This window comes from Bos taurus, chromosome 17 (assembly GCF_002263795.3).
Source record: "Bos taurus isolate L1 Dominette 01449 registration number 42190680 breed Hereford chromosome 17, ARS-UCD2.0, whole genome shotgun sequence".
Classification (NCBI taxonomy): domain Eukaryota; kingdom Metazoa; phylum Chordata; class Mammalia; order Artiodactyla; family Bovidae; genus Bos; species Bos taurus.
In genome coordinates, this window is record NC_037344.1 from 57,955,763 (window position 1) to 57,975,806 (window position 20,044).

A 20,044-nucleotide genomic window follows, 5' to 3' on the forward strand; every position below is an offset into this window, starting at 1 on the left:
GGGCGGGGCGCTGCCCACTCCCGGCCGTGGGCGAAACCGGCGCGCGCTAGGACCGTGGCGCTCCGCCCGCCGCCGCTATAAGAGGCTGCGCTCGCGCCCCACGCGGAACCCGCGGCTCAGACCCGTTCCTGGCGTCCCGACCGGTGTGTTGGACCCGAGGCCGGTGCGGCCGCGGCGCAGCTGACGCCAGCCCAGGGCCTGGGACGGACAAGCGTCCCGGGACCCCACCCCGCCGCGGGCACCATGGGCGCTGCCCACTCCGCGTCCGAGGAGGTGCGGGAGCTGGAGGGCAAGACCGGCTGTGAGTATCCCGCGGGGGGCGCGCGCGGGGACAGGGGCGGGGACCGCTGGCCGGCTGGCCCTGGGGTTCCCAGCCCACAGCCGGCCGCTCGGCTCTGGGTCCCCGCTCTGTGTGCCCTTGGGCTAGTAGCTGGCTCTCTGGGCGCCTCAGTCTCCTCTTCCTTCAAATGGGTTCCCCGCCGGCCGCTTTGCAGGCAACGGCGATGCTGAGTAAGTGCCGGGGCCGCTGTGCCCCGGCGCCCTCGGAGTTGGCCGGGAAGCCTCGCCTGGGACTGCAGACCCGGGAGGGAGCAGGGTCCTGGCTGCCCCCGCCGGGGGCAGAGCAGGCGCCCGGGAGAGCGAGCGCCCGGGCGCGCTCAGCTGTTGTGAGCGCCCCGCACCTGAAAGTCGATGGATTCGCGATGCGCCGGGGGAGGAAAGTTTTGAAATCGGCGGCAGCTGGGTACGAGCCGGGCTGCGTGACCTTTGGCGGCTGCGCGGGTCTCTGCGCCTCCCGTCTGTGAAATGGGTTCAGGTGGGTCCCGCTCCATGAGTAACTGGGAGGATTAAGCGAGGCAGCGCCCGAGGAGCACTTTGCGGGAGCTCGGCGACCTTCCTCGAGCTCGCCCGGACTCCCGGGCCCCGCAGAGGCTGCGCGCCCAGCGTCCGCCCGGGCAGGGCGCACCAGGAGGCCGTGCTGCGGGCTGAGCTGACCGCAGGGAAGTGATGGCGGAAGCGCCTGACTGCCCAAGTCCTGCCGGGCTGGGAACTTGACCGTAGGCCATGACCTCTGGGCCCCTGCTTCTGTTACGGGGCTGTGAAGCGGAGTGTGGACTGAGGACCACGAAAGGCTAGGTGAGTGGGCAGACTGGCTTTGACAGTGGGCAGATGGTGTTTGATCCCTGCCAGCTCCACTTCCTGGCTGTGTGACCTTGGGCTAGTCACTTTACCCCTCTGAGTCTCGGTTTCTTTCTAGAATGGAATTTCTGCTAGTATCTGGTAGACTAGATGGTCATGAAAACGGGAGCCGCAGATGTTGTTTCCAGGCAGCAGGCCCCTGGTGCCTGCTTGGAGTTTAATGCAGACAGAGTCCATGGTTGATCAGCTGGAGGGAGCAGCCCAGCCATTTGTGCCTGGGCTGAAAAATGACCCCTCCTGACCCCCAATCTAAATACCTCTTTCCAGAAGAATTGGGTGAAAATTACAGAAAGCCCTTAATTAGATGTGTTTGTGTGTGTGTGTGTGTGTATACAGGTGCATACATACACAGACATGTATACAGACACCTTCCTGTGTACAAATATAGAGCTGTCTTCTGTGGGAGGGGGGAAAAAGGTGTGGTTCATATACATAATATAGAACCCCTTTCTTTCTTTCTTTTTTTTTTTTTAAAAGAGAAGTAAGAGTATATTTTCGTAACTGTTTCATTTGCATCAAGGAAGAGTAATGAATACTTACCAGGGATTTGGTAGAAGGGATGGAGGAGTGAGCCTTTCACTGTTAACTTTTTTACATTTTCATTTTGAATCATGTGTGACTATTTCTTCAGAAAGTTTTACAAAGTCTAGTTCAGCCCCAAGGCTCATGTGAGAGAGGAGGTAGGACCATGACCTGACTTCCTTGGGCTTCCCTCGTTTCTGTTATATTTCTTGAGTGCCCGCTGGCTGCCTAGAAGTAGGATTCTCTGAGGCTGGGATCTCTGCAGGAAGTGTGGGCTCTACTGGCTATAGCCTTGCAGGCAGCCCCCACGCCAGGCAGTCTGGGGGAATTCCATCTGCCTGTGCAGTTTGACAGGTGATGGGGCTGCAGAGCATGCTGGGAATCTTGTCAGTTTCCTGGGTCCAGCCTCCTACAGGGATGACAGATGCTGAGTGTTCCATGCTCTGTTGCTTTCCCAGATATGGCTTCCCTTCTTGCTGCTCAGAACTCGGATTTCACACCCCAAAGAGAGAGGGGAGACAGAGGAGAGCCAGGAAGGGGTGTTCTGAGATCAGACTAGGGGGATGGATGAACGCCTGCCTTCTGTTATCTGAACTTTAAGTAGGTGGAAAGCTCCCCTATTTCTGTGAAAAGGGTTGGCACGGTCTGAGCTCTTTTACCCATTCAGACCTGAGAGACTGATATTGCAGAGGGGAGACGCAACGCACAGTATGAACAAATCAATCCGTAGTTCTGGGAAGAGGGTACAACCCAATGGCATGAGGGCTGGGATGGGGCAAGGAAACATTTCTTTAGGGTCGACCTGGAGGGCTTCTCAGAGGAGGTGATAATGGAGCAGACCCAAATAAGAAGGAGCAAGCTGTGTGAAGACCAGTGGGAAATGCACTGGGGGCAGAGGGCGCAGCAAATGCAAAGGTCCTTTGGCAGGAACAGAGTGAAGACAATGAGTGAGGTTTGTTTGAGATGAGGACACGGATGTAGGGCTCAAGCTGGGTCAGGAGCCTGATTTAGGGAGTCTTGCTAGGTATGTGGACTTGGGCAAGTCATTCATGCCCTGAGTGCCTCAGTTTCATGCACTGTGAAGTCAGAATAGAAGTCATACCTTCTTCTGAGTTGTTAGGAAGGATTAAATGAGTGAATATATGCAAAGTATTTAGAACAAGCAGCTTGCCACGTGGCGCAGTGGTAAAGAATCCGCCTGCCAGTGCAGGAGACTCAGGAGACTTGGGTTCAGTCCTTGGGCTTGGGAAGATTCCCTGGAAGAGGGCATGACAACCTACTTCAGTATTCTTGCCTGGGAAATTCCATGGACAAAGGAGCCTAGCAGGTTACAGTCCATGGGGTCGCAGAGAGACACTACTGAGCAACTATGCACACATTTAGAACAAGCACAATTATTTAATATTCTCAGCCTTGCTTTAAACACATTGATAGATCCTGGTCACTCTGAGCCACAAGTAAGAGTTAAGTTTTGGTCCCACTTCTTCAGAGCTGTGTGACCTTAAGCAAGTTGTTTTACCTCTCTGAGTGTTAATGCACCCACCTGGATCCTGGGGTGGAGGTATAGATTGAACCAGATGATGTATGTATGTGTGGCAATACCTGACTTGGTGCAGGGACATCAGCTCCCAGGATCCTGCAGGCTGGGTGGAGTGTTCCCGTCAGAACCCTTGGGAAGCATCTCTGAGAAAGTTAGCAGAGCCTCAGACCAGGGCAGCCAGAGGACAGGCGGTTCCCACGGGGTTTCTAGGTTCCCCCTGCCTCTCTGAGCACCAAGATGGTCCCTAATTGGAAGAATCAGCCTGATCCCTTTGCACGCACCCTCAAGGAATCCTCATAGTAATCGTTCAGGGAAGGTGGTACTGTGGCCAATTCAGATGAGGAAACCGAGGCTCAGAGGACTCAAGCAACTTGCCTGCCATCCCACAGTGCATAAGCAGAGGAGTAGGGGATCCCAGCACCCCCGGGGTTCACTGTCCTGCCACTACTGTGCTTTTACTGTGTGTCATCGCCTTGCAGATTTCTAGGAACCCAGAAAGGGTAGGAACAGCCTGCCATACGTTTTTCTCACCTCCAGGCCTTTGCACAATCTGTTCCCCGTGCCCCGGAGCACTCTTTCCATTTCAGGTAATTCGGCATTTGCATGTGGCAGTAACCATCACCCAGGAGAAGATGGAGCATGGCTCCTCTTCTCATCTCTTCATGAAACTCATGTTCTTGGTTCAGAGCTCAGCTTAGCTATTGTTTCCTCCCAGAGAGCCTTCCCTGGCTACCCTCCTTCCAACCTTGGTGTGTTAAATGCCAGTCCCCAGCACTCCAGCAGCTCCTGTGTTGCCTCCCATAATAGCATCACAGCCTGTTGTAATTGTCAGCTTTGTCACCTGCCACCCCCTCGAAACTTGGAGCTCCTCGAGAGTGAGGAGGATGTGTCTTGTTCACCTTTGTACTCACTGGGAACACAAGAGGTTCACGTTGAGGGGGTGAAGGCCCTGGGGACTTTATAACCCGAGCAGTATTGCCCAGGAGCGTGTGTCCGGTATAAAATCCAGCACCACCCCAGCAGCCGGCCCGGGCCATGCCAGCCCCACCAAAAATAGGCCTGAGTGCAAGCTCGCCCACAGAGGGCATCCTCAGGTCTGCACACCCACCTCTCCTTTCCTCTGAGAACCTTGTCGATCAATTTAAAACACAAGCAAGTATTCCCAAACATCTTTGCTGTGCCAGCAAAGCCAACTACCTAGATGGTTAACATTCCTATTAAAAACCCCAGCAAAGGCATCCTCATTGTGTGTCTGAGTGGTGAGCTTGCCTTTCTCCATGGCAGGTGTGGAGTCAAGCCCAGCGTGTGTGTCCTGGGGTGTGACATGGGCCCTGGACGGGAGGAAAAGCTCCTTAGGAGACACTCACTGAAGCGTGTCCCCCGTCACCACCTGGAGCTGGCGTGGAGGTGGCCCTGCTTCCCGTCCCCCCGCCCGATGTCTGCTCCTGGAATTGGAAAGGAAACAATAAGAGTGGGATTCTGGGAAAGGTGGAAGGGTCTGTTTTTTTTTCCTTCAGGCTCCAAAACAGCTCCACAGGCATGTCTATATAGATGCCAAGAAGCTGCCAGAAGGAAGAAGAAAAAACAATCTCACAGATCGGGAGCTCAGACCTCATGATGATTGGAGCTAGTGTTTATCAGGCGCCCGTCATCTGCCAGACGCCGGGCTGAGCTGGGATGTTCCCCGCGGCGGCTCACAGAATCCTCCCGGGGATGCTGTGGCCTCCCTGTTCCGTAGATGGGCAAGTCGAGGCTGAGGAGAAGACATGACAGACCAGGGCCACAGGCCACTAAGAAGCAGAGGCAGGATGCAGTTTCTGGTCTGACCCCCAGACTTCATCCTTTGGGGAGGGAACCAGAGATGAGGGAGTCCTGTGCGGCCTGGGCAGGCTTCTAGGGGTGACACAGTACGTTTTCCACCAGAATCTCCCTGCTGGGCGATACTCCTGGGTTATAAAGCCTTCAAGAAGCCCCAGACCGTGGCCTCAGCCCCTTCACCACCTTCTCCCATGCAACAGGCGCCTCCTCTGCCCTCCTGAAGGGGCCTTGAGGGGTAAGGGCAGGCCAGCAGGTACCACTGTGTTCTTCCTGTTGTCATCAAGGCTTGTGAAGCTAAATGGCCAGACAAGACCCACCCAGCTCCCTTTCCATTTTCTCTGGGGTAGATTATAGTTTGTTTTCATTAAGAAAAAAAAAATAATGTATTTATTTCATTTATTTTTGGCTGGGCTGGGTCCTCGTTGCTGTGTGGGCGTTTCTTTACTCGTAATGTGTAGGCTTCTCACTGTGGCGGCTTCTCTCGTTGCAGAGCATGGGCCCTAGGGCACTCAGGCTTCAGCGTTTCGGCTTCCAAGCTCTAGAGCACAGGTTCAGTAGTCGTGGCACACAAGCTTATTTGCTTCGCAGCATGTAGGATCTTCCTGGACCAAGGATGGAACCTGTGTCTGCTGCATTGGCAGGTGGTTTCTTTAGCACTGAGCCACCAGGGAAGTCCTAGACTGTGGTTTTAACTTGGGATCCTTGAGGAGTCTCTGAACCCCCATAAAATAGGGTGCAGAATTGTGTCCTGGGGGCCCTGGGAGACATGGACCCTCAGCTTTCATGAGATTCTTAAAATGGTGACAGTGCAGTCTACTGTATGTAAATAAGACCGCAAAAGAAAAGTGAAGATAAAGTGAGCACTAAATTTTTTTTAGAAAAATGAAAAAGGGTGGCTTCCTGCTGAGGGAGGAACAGACATGTGTAGGAGGACTGGTCGCCGACGTCTGAGCTCTCAGGGGCCCTGGGTGCAGTGGTCTCTACCACAGAAGGGAGGGCCGAGAGGCCCCAGCCCTCAGTAACCTCCTCTCCCTTGGTCAGGCAGGGGTGTCCGGATCTCTGCCTACCTCTGGGTGCTCACAGTGTGGAAACATGCAGGAGAGGGCTGGGTACAAGGGAACTGATTCCTGGGCACCCACAAGCACCCCTGCTCTGGCCCGCTCTGTGCAGCTGGCCCGCTCGTTCTGTGTCTGTGGCAGCTGCAGAGCAGGGCAAGGTGATCGTGGGGTCTGCCCCGTGTGGTAGTTCTGAGACATGCTGTCCACGCCATCAGTTCCACACCTTTAAAGATGCAGCAGTTGACCAGATGGTCTTGGACTGTGGCTGAGGTCATAGCTGCTCCTTCTGGGGCCCTTTCCATCCATCATCCTCCCATCCTAAGAGCCCAGTGGGACTTTTGTTACCTGTTTACAGATGAGGACACTGAGAAGGACACTGAGGCTCAGACGTGCAGCTGATGGCTCAAGGTTACTTCCATGCATATGTGTAACTGAACTGCTGTGCTATACACCTGAAACTAACATGATCTTGATACTATGAATCAGTTATACTTCTATAAAAAAGGAAAACACAGTCTACAAAAGATGACTTAGATGCTGTGTGTAGAACCCAAATCCAAAACCAGACTTTTTTTGGGGGGGGTAAGGAGAAACTGCCTGTCCCACGTGACATAATGTAGACAGTGTGAGGGTCCCTGAGTCTGTCTTATCTGGGAGACGTGACACTGCTGACCCGTGACCTTGTTTCGTTTTATTTTGTTTTTAGATATTGCTTATTTGGCTGTTCCAGGTCTTAGTTGTGGCATGCAAACTCTTAGCTGAGGCACGTGTGATCTAGTTGCCTGACCAAGGATTGAACTTGGGGCCCCCTGCACTTGAAGTGCAGAGTCTTATCCACTGGACTACCAGGGAACTGTGCCCCTCACCACAACCTTGTCAATAGTGTTCTACACACTTGTTTACTAAGTTGGCAAGGGGAAAATGGGACCTCGAGATGGATAGGATTAGCTCTGGGTGATTTGGAAAGTTCTAGAACTGTAGGCTACCTATCCTCCAGGGAGGGCAAGCTTGGTGGTGGGCACTGTGAGGGGTGTAGAAAGGGCTAAGAAAGAGGAGGCCCTCTCCAAATCCTGTGGAGTCAGACCTCACAGGTCTGACTGTGAGACTCGCGCCGGTTTCAGAAGAAATAGTTGTGTTTTCTCTGCGTGAGAGCAGCTGGTGATCTACTCCAGCACTTCCCAGCTCCACGGACTAGTAGTAATTACATCCCTTATGCATCTTTCCTTCTAGCTTTCCCCACCCCCACGCTGGCAGGATAATTTTTTTGTGAGTTAATGGTCCCCAGAAGGCAGCGTGGAACTTAATCACTGATCAGATATGCCATACGGCCCAATCCTACAGACAAAATGCCTCATGTGTTGATAAGATGCTGCTGCTTTTGCAAAGCACTTTAGTATCTATTATCTCAAGCCCAGGGAACACAGTGTTTTTGGCTCTGGGATACCCACTGCTTTGGGGAGATAAGGTAAGGCCTCCTTTTCCCAGGCTGGAGAGGCCAGGCAAGGTGACGGAAAGGAACCTGGCACCCAGGTCCTGCCAGCCATCCTGTCGCCGGCGCCAGCTTTATTATTAATTCATAAAACCAGAAGGTCAAGTGGGTGATTTCCGCTGGTGGTGGCAGTCACCTTAAGGCCCAGGACAAAAAGGCCTTTGTTGTCCCAGCCCTGTGAGCTTTGTGGACCGGTAGGCTGTCAGAAGTGGGCCTGCAGTTCTCTGCACAGCTCCCTGGGAGGTGAGAGAGCACAGTTTCAGGGCTGAGGTACTTCTGGGACGGAGGGCCGGTGGCCAGGCAGGAGACATCAGCAGGGTTGGTGTGACTGAGTCATACAGCAATGGAAAGAGAAGGGCGGGGGGATTCCTTCCACCTCCTGAGTACCAATACCAGGGTCCCAGTGATCTAAGAACCCCGGGTGAGCACCCAGCACTTCACAGACCTCGCCCACCTGGTAGCTCTCAGGGTTTCCCTTATCTTGTCCTCTCCTGTGTCTCTGAGACCTCAGCCAGAGTCCCCTGTGGGCAGAGACTAGCCTCCCACCACGTTTGCCTTTACCAGCAGATAGGTGTGGGTTTGAATCACGGCACTACTTCTTAACTGTCTAAGCAAGAAAACTTGCCTCCCTGAGTCTCAGTCTCCTCATCTGTAAAATGGAAATGTGTCCTAAGCCTGCTGTGAGGATTAAGTAAGAATTTGAGTAAAGGTCTGCACACACCATCTGTGTTCAGTAGTTGTTGGCAGGTAAGAATTATTTTGATTTTTGTAAACCTTTCAGAAGCTGGCCACATATAACCCTTTTAAGGGTATTCTGTAACTTCCTTCAGAAGTTCATATCATCTTTGACATGTCTGCCATCTTTGACATGCCTCAAGTTAGTCATTATCTTGCCCTTGTGCTGATGATCAGGGACCTTCAGTTCAGTTCAGTTGCTCAGTCGTGTCCAACTCTTTGGGACCCCGTGAACCGCAGCACACCAGGCCTCCCTGTCCAACTCCCAGAGTCCACCCAAACCCATGTCCATTGAGTCAGTGATGCCATTCAACCATCTCATCCTCTGTCGTCCCCTTCTCCTCCTGCCCTCAATCTTTCCTAGCATCAGGGTCTTTTCAAATGAGTCAGCTCTCTGCATCAGGTGGCCAAAGTATTGGAGTTTCAGCTTCCACATAAGTCCTTCCAATAAAAACCCAGGACTGGTCTCCTTTAGGATGGACTGGTCTCCTTTAGGATGGATCTCCTTGCAGTCCAAGGGACTCTCAAGAGTCTTCTCCAACACCACAGTTCAAAAGCATCAATTCTTCAGTGCTCAGCTGAAGATGTGAGAGTGAGAGTCCAACTCTCACATCTGTATGTGACTACTGGAAAAACCATAGCCTTGACTAGAAACCATTGACTAGATGGAACTTTGTTGACAAAGTAATGTCTCTGTTTTTCAATATGCTGTCTAGGTTGGTCATAACTTTCCCTTCCAAGGAGTAAGCATCTTTTAATTTCAGGGACCTTAGCATGCTTGAATTTGTATCACTCTGTAGTTTTTTTTCTTTATTTTTAAAACCTATATTTTTATTGTTTTACGCAGTCTCTATTAATTCTTGCAACCATTCTTCCTTACAGATTCAGTTTTCTTCCTTTGTAACACACTTTTCCATAGAGTTTGCAGTCAGTCTCTGAGTTGTCAGCTTTGTCTGAAAATGTCTTTTTTTTTTTTTTTGGCTAGCCCATAGGGCTTCCCTGGTGACTCGGACAGTAAAGAATTTGCCTGCAATGCAGGAGACCCAGGTTCAATCCCTGATCTCAGGAAGATCCCCTGGAGAAGAGAATGGCAACCATCTCCAGTATTCTTGCCTGGAGAATCCCATGCACAGAGGAGCCTGGCAGACTACAGTCCATGGGGTTGCAAAGAGTCAGACACAACTGAGAGACTAACATTTCCTTTCGTTTCATAGGAATGATCATTTGGCTAGGTATAAAATTTGAGATTGCTACATGTTTTCTCTCAGGACTGAAATTTTTGGTCTCTCTCTGTTGTTGAAAAGTCAACTCTTTTGTCTGACTGATATTCCTTTGTGGAAATCTGTTTTTTCCTCTGTGTTTTAAAAATAACTGTTGTGGGAGTTTTTTTTCTTTGTTGGTTTTTTTTTTTTTAATATACTATGCTTTTGTCTAGGTGTGAATTTAATTTATTCTGCTGGGGAATGGTTTATGCTATATTATTTAAAAGCAACTCATGTCTTCCATCATGAAAATATTCTCTCTCCCCTTTCTCCTTATCTTCTTCCTCAATAATTCCTTTAGAAAGGTGATGAACCCTGTCATTCTGTCCTGAATGCCTCTTTACCTTTCTTTCATATTCCATAGCTTTTTGTTTCTCTGTGCTGTATTTTAAGCTGTGTACTTAAGTCTGTCTTCTAATTCACTAATTCACTCTTTATTTATTACAACTTTGCTGCCTTAGCTTTTTTTTTTTTTAAGTCTATGGAATTTAAAAAACTATTTTGTAAGTTCTATGTGGTTTTCAGAGTCACCACTTTTGTCATAGGGCACTGTTCTCACATTATTTGAAATAATTTATAGTTTCTGCTGTCTCATCTTCTTGGAGTTCCATTCCATTTATTATTTGTGTCTGCTGATTCTCCTAAATGCTGATCGTTTGCTTGCGTAGTTTGGTTTTTGAGCCTGAGCTCATCTTTGGGCTGTCTGCCCCTGGTTTTCATATCTTTCTGTGTACCTTCATCTCCACATTCATGCCAAGGCCAAAGAGATGAGCTTAGCTGAAGTGCCTCCCTGATGAGAGTACCCTGTGCTCAGGGCTATAGAAGTGGCTCTCACAGTGCTTTGCATCTGTTGTTCTGGATACCTTATTAGGGTTTTCACTGGTCTGGAAACACTATTTACATTAATTCCTCAATTTGGTTTTCCTTCACTACAGAGGTTTGGATTTTTCTCTCATGCACGTCGCAGGCCCACAGTTTTGATTCGTCACAGAGTCCTCCTCCCCCCTCTGCACCATCCCACCTCTTCGGCAGAGTCAGCTTCCCTGTTGGTTCTCTGGGCCAGTGGGAACATTTTTCTGTCCCACCTTACATGGGGAGGCAGCCTTTTGTGCTCTAGCCTTTGTTAGGAGTCTCGCTTCTAACTCATACAGACCCCAGGCCACTGCTGCTACTCAGTGGGCTAGAAGCCTCACACTTAGCTGTTAGAGCCTGGAATTGTTCTGGTACCCCTGGGCCACCTGTCTTACTGCGACTGAGTTTCCTCCTTGCTTCTAGTACCTGAAGATTTCCCAGCTTAGTGATATCTTAAATTTTTTTCTAATTTAATCCAGTGCTTCATGGGTTTGTAATGGAATAGAGAGTCTGTGTTAGCTCTTTGTAGAAGGAACTAGAGTTCTTTTTTTTTTTCTTTTTGTATATTTTTTTATTTTTTTGTCTGTGGCATGTGGGATCTTAGTTCCCCAATCAGGATCAAACCTGTGCCCCCTGCATTGGAAGCATGGAGTCTTAACCATTGGACCAGTTCTGATGGAACTGGAATTCTTTACTTAAATGTCCTACCATAATAAACCCTTGTACTTTTGGTAAATCTGGAACTGAAAATAGATCTGGAAAGATCTGAAAACCAGTTCCCTATAGGCTCTGAAAGGTGCCCAAATCTCCCCTGTTGTTTTTCTTCCTTAGCTTTAGCCTTTTTTAAAAATATAATTTTTATTTATTCATTTTTGGCTGTGCTGGATCTTGGCTGCTGTGTGGGCCTCTCTCCAGTTGCAGCAAGTGGGGCCTACTCTCTAGCTGTGGCTCACAGGCTTCTCATTGCAGTGGCTTCTCGTTGCAGAGCACAGACTGTAGGCTCTCGAGCTTCAGTAATGGCTCCCAGCTCGAGAGCACAGGCTAAGTAATTATAGCACATGGGCTTAGTTGCTCCACGGCATGTGGGATCTTCCTGGATCAGGGATTGAACCGCCTCTCCTGCTTTGGTGGGAGGATTCTTTACCACTGAGCCACCAGGGAAGCCCTAGTCTTTTTATTACAATGGAGACATCTTTCTGTCTTTAGTGAGGTAAGTGATAATGTGTTTGTTGTCCTAGTCATTTCTTCATTTTGGCAGACAGCACCACAAATGGTCAGGAGAGCAGATTCTGGAGTCACAGACCCTGGTTCAAATCCCAGTTCTGCCACTCATATCTCTGTGACCTTGGGGAGTGACTTAACCTCTCAGTTTCCTTATCTGTAAAATGGGTGTGATAATCATGAGAGACAGACACTGTGTTGAGGATTAAATAAGATAATGTGTGTCAAGCATTTGGCTTAGGTCCTGCCTCTGCATAAATGCTGACACACAGCAGTTACGATTGCTGCTGTAAGGCGAACGGGAAAGGCCAGACCCTAGCCGTGGGAAGATGAGCGTGGATGAGCAGGGCATGGTCTGTGTGATTTTGAGAATTGTCTCGTCTCTCCTGGGAGGAGAATGTTTTCTAAACTCATGTCACTTTACTCTCTCCCAGCATCCCCTCCAGTTCTGAGATTTGGAGGATTCTTTCTGTGCAGGAAAACAAAAAATACAACCCCAAATATCTAACAAGACCTTCAGTACCTAAAATAAATGCCATCTTGCACGCTGGTTCAGGGCTGGGGCAACCTTTTCCTGGGAACTCCTCAGCTCTTGCGTTTACAAAGTGGGTTGAAGTTTGTGTAGAAAGGATTTAAAGGTGCTGGAGGAAGGCCAGCAGTCAGTCTTCTTGTGGCTGCTTCAGCTGTGGAGAATTGAATGGAGGCTGAAAACTTCCTTCTCCAGGCCACGTGCTCCCAGGTGCTTTTTTTTTTTTTAAATTCCCAGCAGCGAGGTGTGGTTTGTAACACACCCAGCACGTGGCTTCCGCGTGGCCGGCAGGTGGAGGACAGAAGCAGGGCGCCTCACACCACGCAGCATCTTGTGTGCACCAGGCGTGTGAGAGCGGGTCCCTTCCAGGCTGTGAAGGCCAGTCCCTCACTCTCCCTCCCCAGGCCCTGGCTTAGTCATTGCTTTGGCTGTAGCCCCAGGCGGCTCACAGCACGTTCCCTCTTCCCTGGGAGCCTGGAGGCAGCTGAAGAGCTGAGTAGGTACCACGAGATGAGTGCTTTGGGGGCACAGTAATAACAACCGTGGCAACTCCAGGGTCTCATGCCCCTCCTACCAGGTGCAGTGCTGAGCATGTAACACAGTTTCTTTTACAATTGGGGCAAAATTCATATAACATGAAATTTATTATCTTAACCATTTAATTTTATTTATATTATTTCTTTTTGGCCGTGCCCTGTGGCATGTGGGATCTTAGTTCCCCAGCACCAAGGAATTCTCTTAAACTATTAAAAATTTTTTAAAATTTTGTGTTTGTTTATTTATTTTGGCTGCACCATGCAGCTTGCAGGCTCTTAGTTGCCCAACCAGGAATTGAACCCTGGCCCCCAGCAGTAGAAGCACAAAGTCCAAACCACTGGACCGCCAGGGAATTCCCCCATCTTAACCATTTTAAAGCATACAATTCAGTGGCATTAAGCCCTTTCACAGTGATGCGCCGCCACCACTTCTGTATTTCCCAACCATCTTCGTCACCCCCAAAAGAAACTTCATGCCCATCAGCAAACACTCTAATCTCCCAACTAACTGGCAGCCCCTGGCAACCACTAACCTACTTTCTGTCTCTATGGATCTGCTTGCTTTGGGTGATTCATATGAAAGGGAGCATGCAGTAGTGGCCTTGCGTGTCTGGCTTCTCTCACTTAACGTCACACTTTCAAGGTTCATCCAGGCTGTAGCAAGTGTCAGTACTTCGCTGGTCTTGTGGTGGAGTAATATGCCATCAGGTGGAGATGCCTCATTTTGCTCATCCATCTACCCGTGGATGGATGTTGGGGTTCCCACGTTTTGACGATTATGCATATTGTGTATGGGGTTTGATTGTTTCTCATGGTATGAACAGCCTCTTGTGGGCGGTGCTATTATTATCTTCATACGGAGGAGGAAGTTACAGTCTCGGGAGGCGGTTTCTTAGGACGTGAAGCTGGGGTGGAACCGGCAGCTCTTGGCAGCAGTGGGTTTAGCTCCCCTTTCTGTCCGGTCGGGCATACCTCTGTGTTTTAGGACTTCGGCTGATGCCAGGGGTTGAGTCCTGGTCAGTCTGTCAGGATTCAGCAGGCCCTGAGAGGCACCAAGACCTTCCCGGTGATGCCACTTGGCATCCTGGCACCTGCATCCAGGCTGGCACTGCTGAGGGGACATGAAGGGGCAGGGTAGCTTGAGGGCGCCCCCTGAAAAAGGAGCCAGCATGCTCTCAGTCAGCCCTGCTTCTCCCAGCTGTGTCTTGAGCTCCCTTCCCTGCCAGGAGCACTACACCTGCGGGCCTCTCAGCAGGTACGCAGCTCCATCATCTGCATCACCGTCCATTCAGTTGCCAGGTGCCTGGGCTCTTGTTTTGTGGCTTAGCATCCTCTGGAAACTCAGAGTAAAGTCTGATTGCCGTCGTCTGTTGTATGTGCCCGCCCCCCACACCCAGCACCTCTGTTCTTAGTCTGCCTTCGCCCATGCTCAAGGGCTTGGGGCTCCTTGAGTTCCTCCCATTCTGCCTCCACCAGCCCTGCCTCCTGCACCGGGCCCTCAGCCTCTGGGATCCCAATGGCATCACCTCCCAGCCCATCCCTGTGGACTAGCAGCCCCACTTGATGCTCCTTGGCCAGCAGATGCCCCTCTTAGGGTCCTGGATCACAGCGAGGTGAGGGCTCTGCCTTTTGTGTCTGCGTCCTTGGCATCTGGCAGGTGCCCAGCAAATCAGAGGCACTCAGTACATGTCTCTCAGAGTGATGGGGGCACCCGTCAGGGGATGAAGCAGACACAGCTGTACCCCAGGGGGGCATCTGTCAGGCCCCCACTCCCTTGAGACCAGCACAGATTCTGGAAGGAAGGAGCAAGTGGTATTTTGTATGCCTGCCACCAGGCTCGAACAGTCCTGACCACCCCATAGTGGACGTGGGTGAATGCGGGTCTCCCATTTCCTCCCGAGTCATGTAGGGGAGGCTGGACCCTGCAGGGGATTTGGGGCTGGCTTCTCTGCTCCTAGTCTCCACCTGCCCTCCTTCCTGAGTGTTGTCTCTGACCTCCTGATCTATGCGATTCTCCTTCCCCCAGTGAGCACAACCCCTCCTAGCATAGCAGGGGGCAGGCTGAGCGGCGGGGCCAGGGCCAGGCAGAGACCCCATGTCCATAGCCACTCCTCACTGCCCCCCTGCCCCTGGCAGGCACCCATCCAGTCTGTGTCTGTAGGTTTGCCTACTCTGGCCTTTGCAGATAAATGGAATCACACACCTGTGGCCTTTTGGGTCTGGTTCCTTTCCTTCAGCAGAATGTGTTCAGGGTTCATCCACGTTGTAGCTGGCATCAGTAGTTCATCCTTTTTTATGTCTGAATAATAGTCCACTGTATGGATAGAGCACACATTTATTAAATCAGTTTTAATCAAATATTCTTTGTTTCCTTAAATATGTAGTTTTTTTTTTTAGTAAACAAACAAACTGACTATGGGAGGAAAGAAAAGATTTGTGTTCCTGGCCTTTTTCCTCCTTCAGTTTTATTGACATATAGTTGATATACAGCACTACATAAGTTTAAGGTGTACAGCATAAAGATTTGGTTTACATAGATCATGAAGTGATTATCGTAATAAGCTTAGTGAACAGCCATCATTTCATATAGATTCAATTAAAGAAGAAACAGAAAAAAATTTTCTTGTGATGAGAACTCTTAAGATTTACTCTCAATAACTTTCATGTATAACATACAGCAGTGTTAATTATATTTATTATATACTATCATCCCTAGTACTTTTAATTTAAGTTTTATTATATTAGAGTATGGTTGATTTACAACGTCATGTTAGTTTCAGGTATGCAGCAGCGTGATTCAGTTATCCATGTACGTTCTTTTTCAGATTCTTTTCCCATATAGGATATTATAGAATATTGGGTAGTTCTCTGTGCTATCCACTGGGTATAGGACCTATATAGTAGGCCCTTGATGATTATTTTATATATAATGGTGTGTATTATCTTTGTTCCTAGCTCCTAGTTTATCCCTCCCCTCCACCTTTCCCTTTTGGTAACCATATCTTTGTTTTTGATATCTGCAAGTCTGTTTCTATTTTGTAAATAAATTCATTTGTATCATTTTTTTTTTTAGAATTCCACATGTAAGTGATACCTATGGTATTTGTCTTTCTCTTTCTGATTTCACTTAGTATGAAGGTACATCCTTGTACAGTAAATGACATTATTTCGTTCTTTTTTATGATTGATGAATATTCCATTGTGTGTGCCCATCTTTTTATCCATTCCTCTGGCGGTGGACATTTAGGTTGCTTCCATGTCTAGGCTATTGTAAACAGTGCTGCAATGAACACTGGAGTGCGTGTATATGGTTTTCTTCAGAAATATGCCCAGGGGTGGCCTTGCTGGATCATATGGTAGTTCTGTTTTTAGATTTTTAAGGAACCCTATACTGTTCTCTATAGTAGGTGCGCCAACTTAGATTCCCACCAGCACTGTAAGCAGGTTCTATTTTCTCCACACCCTCTCCAGCATTTATTGTTCGTAGACTTTCTGATGATGGCCATTCTGACTGGTATGAGGCAGTAACCTCACTGTAGTTTTGATTTTCATTTCTCTGATAATTAGCGATGTTGAGCATCTTTTCATGGGCTTATTTGGCCATCTGTATGTTGTCTTTGCAGAAGTGTCTGTTTAGATCTTCTGCCCACTCTTTGAGTTTTGTTGTTTCTTTTTTATATTGAGCTGCATGAGCTGTTTTTTTAATCCATTCACCTGTTGAAGGACATCTGGGTTGTTCCTACATTTTGGCTGTTGTGCATAGGGCTGCTGTGAGCATTTGTTTACGGGTTTCTGTGTGGATGTACATTTTTGTTTATCCTGGGTACATGCTTAGGAGCAGGATTTCTGGATTCGGTGTAAATCTATGTTTAGTTAGAAGAGGAATCACCAGACTGTTTTCCATAGTTGCTGGATCATTTTCCACTCCCATCTGCAACGTCTGAGGGATCCACTTTCTCCATGGTATCACCAGTGCTTGATATTCTCTATTTTATTTTCATTATAGCCATAGAAGGAAAAAAATTTAAATAAGATTACACAAGTTATCCCTATTAATTGCAGGAAACTTAAACGATAGATACGTAGCTCAGCAGGTAAAGAATCTGCCTGAAGTGCAGGAGTCCTGGGTTCGATCCCTGGATTGGGAAGATCCCCTGGAGAAGGAAATGGCAACCCACTCCAGGATCCTTGCCTGGAAAATCTCAGGGACAGAGGAGCCTGATGGGCTACAGTCCATGGTGTCACAAAGAGTCGGGCATGACTGAGCGACTAACACTTACTTACTTAAGCAAAATAAGGAGCTAGAGGAGACAAATATCCTGTCATGCTACCATCTGGAACAATCTACTGTTTTGTTGTAGCCTTTTCCTAATTTTTCTTTTGTACACACTTGTATATCAATGTGTTAATGAGATCTTTCATGTAAATAAGATCTTTGTTGCCTGTTGGTTTTCCCATAGAATGATATTCCATGAGTATTTTTCTGTGTCCCACAATACTAAAACAATTTTCAGCATTTATTTAACCAGTTTTCTGTGGCCCAGCATTTACCCAATTCTTTTTTTTTTTTTTTACTGTTCGAAATAGGCAATGGTGATTACTCTTATGTATTTATCTTTGTATATTTGTCTCTGTTCTTTAGGATTCATTCCTAGGGACAAGTTGCTGGTTCAGAGCACAAATACCAGGCACTGTTCAGCACAAATATAATGTGAGGTAGAATAATTCTAAATTTTCAGTGAACTATAGATGGAACATAATTCTAGATTTTCTAGTAGCCACATTAAAAAAAATAAACAACTGAAGTTAATTTTAATGATGTATTTAACCTAACTAAAATATTTCAAATATAATTAATAGAAAAGGTATTAAGACAGTTGTCACGTGTTTTGTAATAAGTCTTTGAAAGCTGGTATGTTTTTTCACACATCAGCCCATCTTCATAGCTACTTGTGGCTGGTGGCTCTGTATTGGGCCCTGCAGATGTATACTTTTCCTTTTAAACTTTTGATACAAAAGCAACAGGTCAGCCCCCACCCCGTCCCCCGCAACCCTGCCAGCCCTGGATGAGGCAGATTAAACTCCCACCACTCCCATGGAAGGGTGTGCATTTCCCTCAGGTTGAAATCTAAAACCCCAAATAACCAGGTCCAGATGCCAGGCACCGAGGTGTCTCTGCCTCTCGTTCCCATGGCAACTGTGACCTCACAGTGGGGGTGGGGGAAACAGAGAGGGCTCAGAGTGAGGAGCAGGGAAACTTTGAGAGGGATCATGAGATCAAGGGATCATGAGAACCCTTGAGGGAAGGACAGACAGGGCCTTCCAGGGTGTAACATGGGCACATGTGTATGGGGGACCCTGTGTGACAGGATCAACCTGGGAGGCTGGTGATGAGGGCACATAGAACTTTGTTAAGGACTGAGTTCTTGGCTCTGAAGGTTTGGGTGCCAAAAAGGGAACCCGAGCTGCAGGAGTTTTCCTCCTGATTCCTCTGCTTTCAGTGCAGCAGGGCAGAAAGGTGTGTGGTGCACACGTGTGCTTGCCTTTTGGATGGCATCAGCTGAAAACTCTTCATTAGAGAAACCTGGCCTACGGTGGTTTATAGTTTATTCACCGTTCCTGTCTGTGTGGCCTGGGACAGGTCTCAGTGTTCCCATCTCTAGGTTGGGGGAAAAGCTGTGCCTGCCTGGTAGGATTGATTGAGGCTTATGTGAGCCAAGGCTCGTCAAGAATAGAGTCGGGCGCTGTGCCCAGGACACAGCTTGATGAATGCCTCTTGTTAATTAACAGCTATGGTTGTTGTCATGATGGTGCACTAACTTTTTAAAAACATTTTATTTATTTATTTTTGTCTGTACTGGGTCTTTGTTGCTGCGCCCTGCGTGCTTTCTTTAGTTGTGTCGAGCAGGGGCTACTCTGGTTGCTGTGCGTGGGCTTCTCATTGCAGTTCCCTTGTTGCAGAACACAGGCTCTAGGCGTGCAGGCTTCAGCAGCTGCGGCACACGGGGGCTCAGCAGCTGCGGCTCAGGGGCTTCGTTGCCCTTTGGCATTTGGAATCGTCCAGGACCCGGGATTAAACCCGCATCCCGAGTTGGCAGGCAGATTCTTTACCCCTGGCCCACCAGGGGCGGCCTAACTTACTTTTCAGCGTCTTTACTGAGCCGTCACTCACCTCCTGCATCTCACGCCTTTACAGTGTGCTCAACTTTTAGCGTCGGAGAAGGCAGTGGCACCCCACCCCAGTACTCTTGCCTGGAAAATCCCATGGACGGAGGAGCCTGGTGGGCTGCAGTCCATGGGGTCGCTAAGAGTCGGGCACGACTGAGCGACTTCACTTTCACTTTTCACTTTCATGCACTGGAGAAGGAAATGGCAATCCACTCCAGTGTTCTTGCCTGGAGAATCCCAGGGACGGGGGAGCCTGGTGGGCTGCCATCTATGGGATCACACAGAGTCGAACATGACTGAAGCGACTTAGCAGCAGCAGCAGCAGCAGCTTTTAGTATAATCAAAGGGTTGGGTAACAATCTCATTCTAGAACCTTGTCAACCCCCTCTGAAGAAACTCCTTTGCTATTATCAGTGATTCCTTCTCTCCTTCCTCAGCCCCAGGCAACCACTGGTCTACTTTCTGTGTCTGTGGCTTTGCCTCTCTAAGCGTTTTGTGTAAAGAGGATTCTGCCAGGCGTGGGCTTTGTGATCAGCGTCTCTCACTTAGCACAGTGTCTTCAAGGGAACTCATCTTTCTTGGAGATGGTTTAGCAGCATGTGTTTGGCTATAATTTCTGATCATTATTTTGCAACACATCAGTGTATTTTTGAATTTTCTATTGAAATATAATTGATTTATAGTGTTGTATTAATTTCAGGTGTACAGCAAAGTGATTTAGTTACGTATATTCTCTTTTAGATGCGTTTCCATTATGGGTTATTACAAGATACTGAGTATAGTTCCCTGTGCTATACAATAGGACCTTGTTGTTGTTCTATCATATATAGTGGTGTGTTTATGTTAATTCCAAGCTCCTAATTTCTTCTTCCCTCCCTTTTGCCCCTTTGGTTAACCATAAATTTGTTTTCTATGTCTGAAAGTCCACTTATGCTTTGTAAATTCATTTGTATCGTTTTTTAAGATTTCACACATGAGCACTGTCATAAGAGACTTTCTTGGTCTGATTTATTTGATTCAGAATGCTAATCTCTAGATCCGTCCCTGTTGCTGCAAACGGCATCAGTGTATTCCTTTTTTTTTTTTTTTTTGATCTGTGGGGACTCTAATTGACCAG

General features: G+C 48.5%; 1 protein-coding gene across 4 annotated transcripts in view; it reads left to right on the forward strand.

Annotated features, from left to right (window-relative positions):
- Positions 1–104: 104 nt before the first annotated feature.
- Positions 105–20,044, forward strand: part of TESC (tescalcin) — a 64,391-nt gene continuing 44,451 nt past the window's right edge. For all 4 annotated transcript variants that reach the window (XM_005217999.5, XM_002694586.7, XM_010814048.4 and 1 more), the window contains exon 1: positions 105–301. In XM_005217999.5, coding sequence (XP_005218056.1) covers positions 244–301 — 58 coding nt within the window. In that variant the 5' untranslated portion in view covers positions 105–243. The remainder of the gene's footprint in view (positions 302–20,044) is intronic.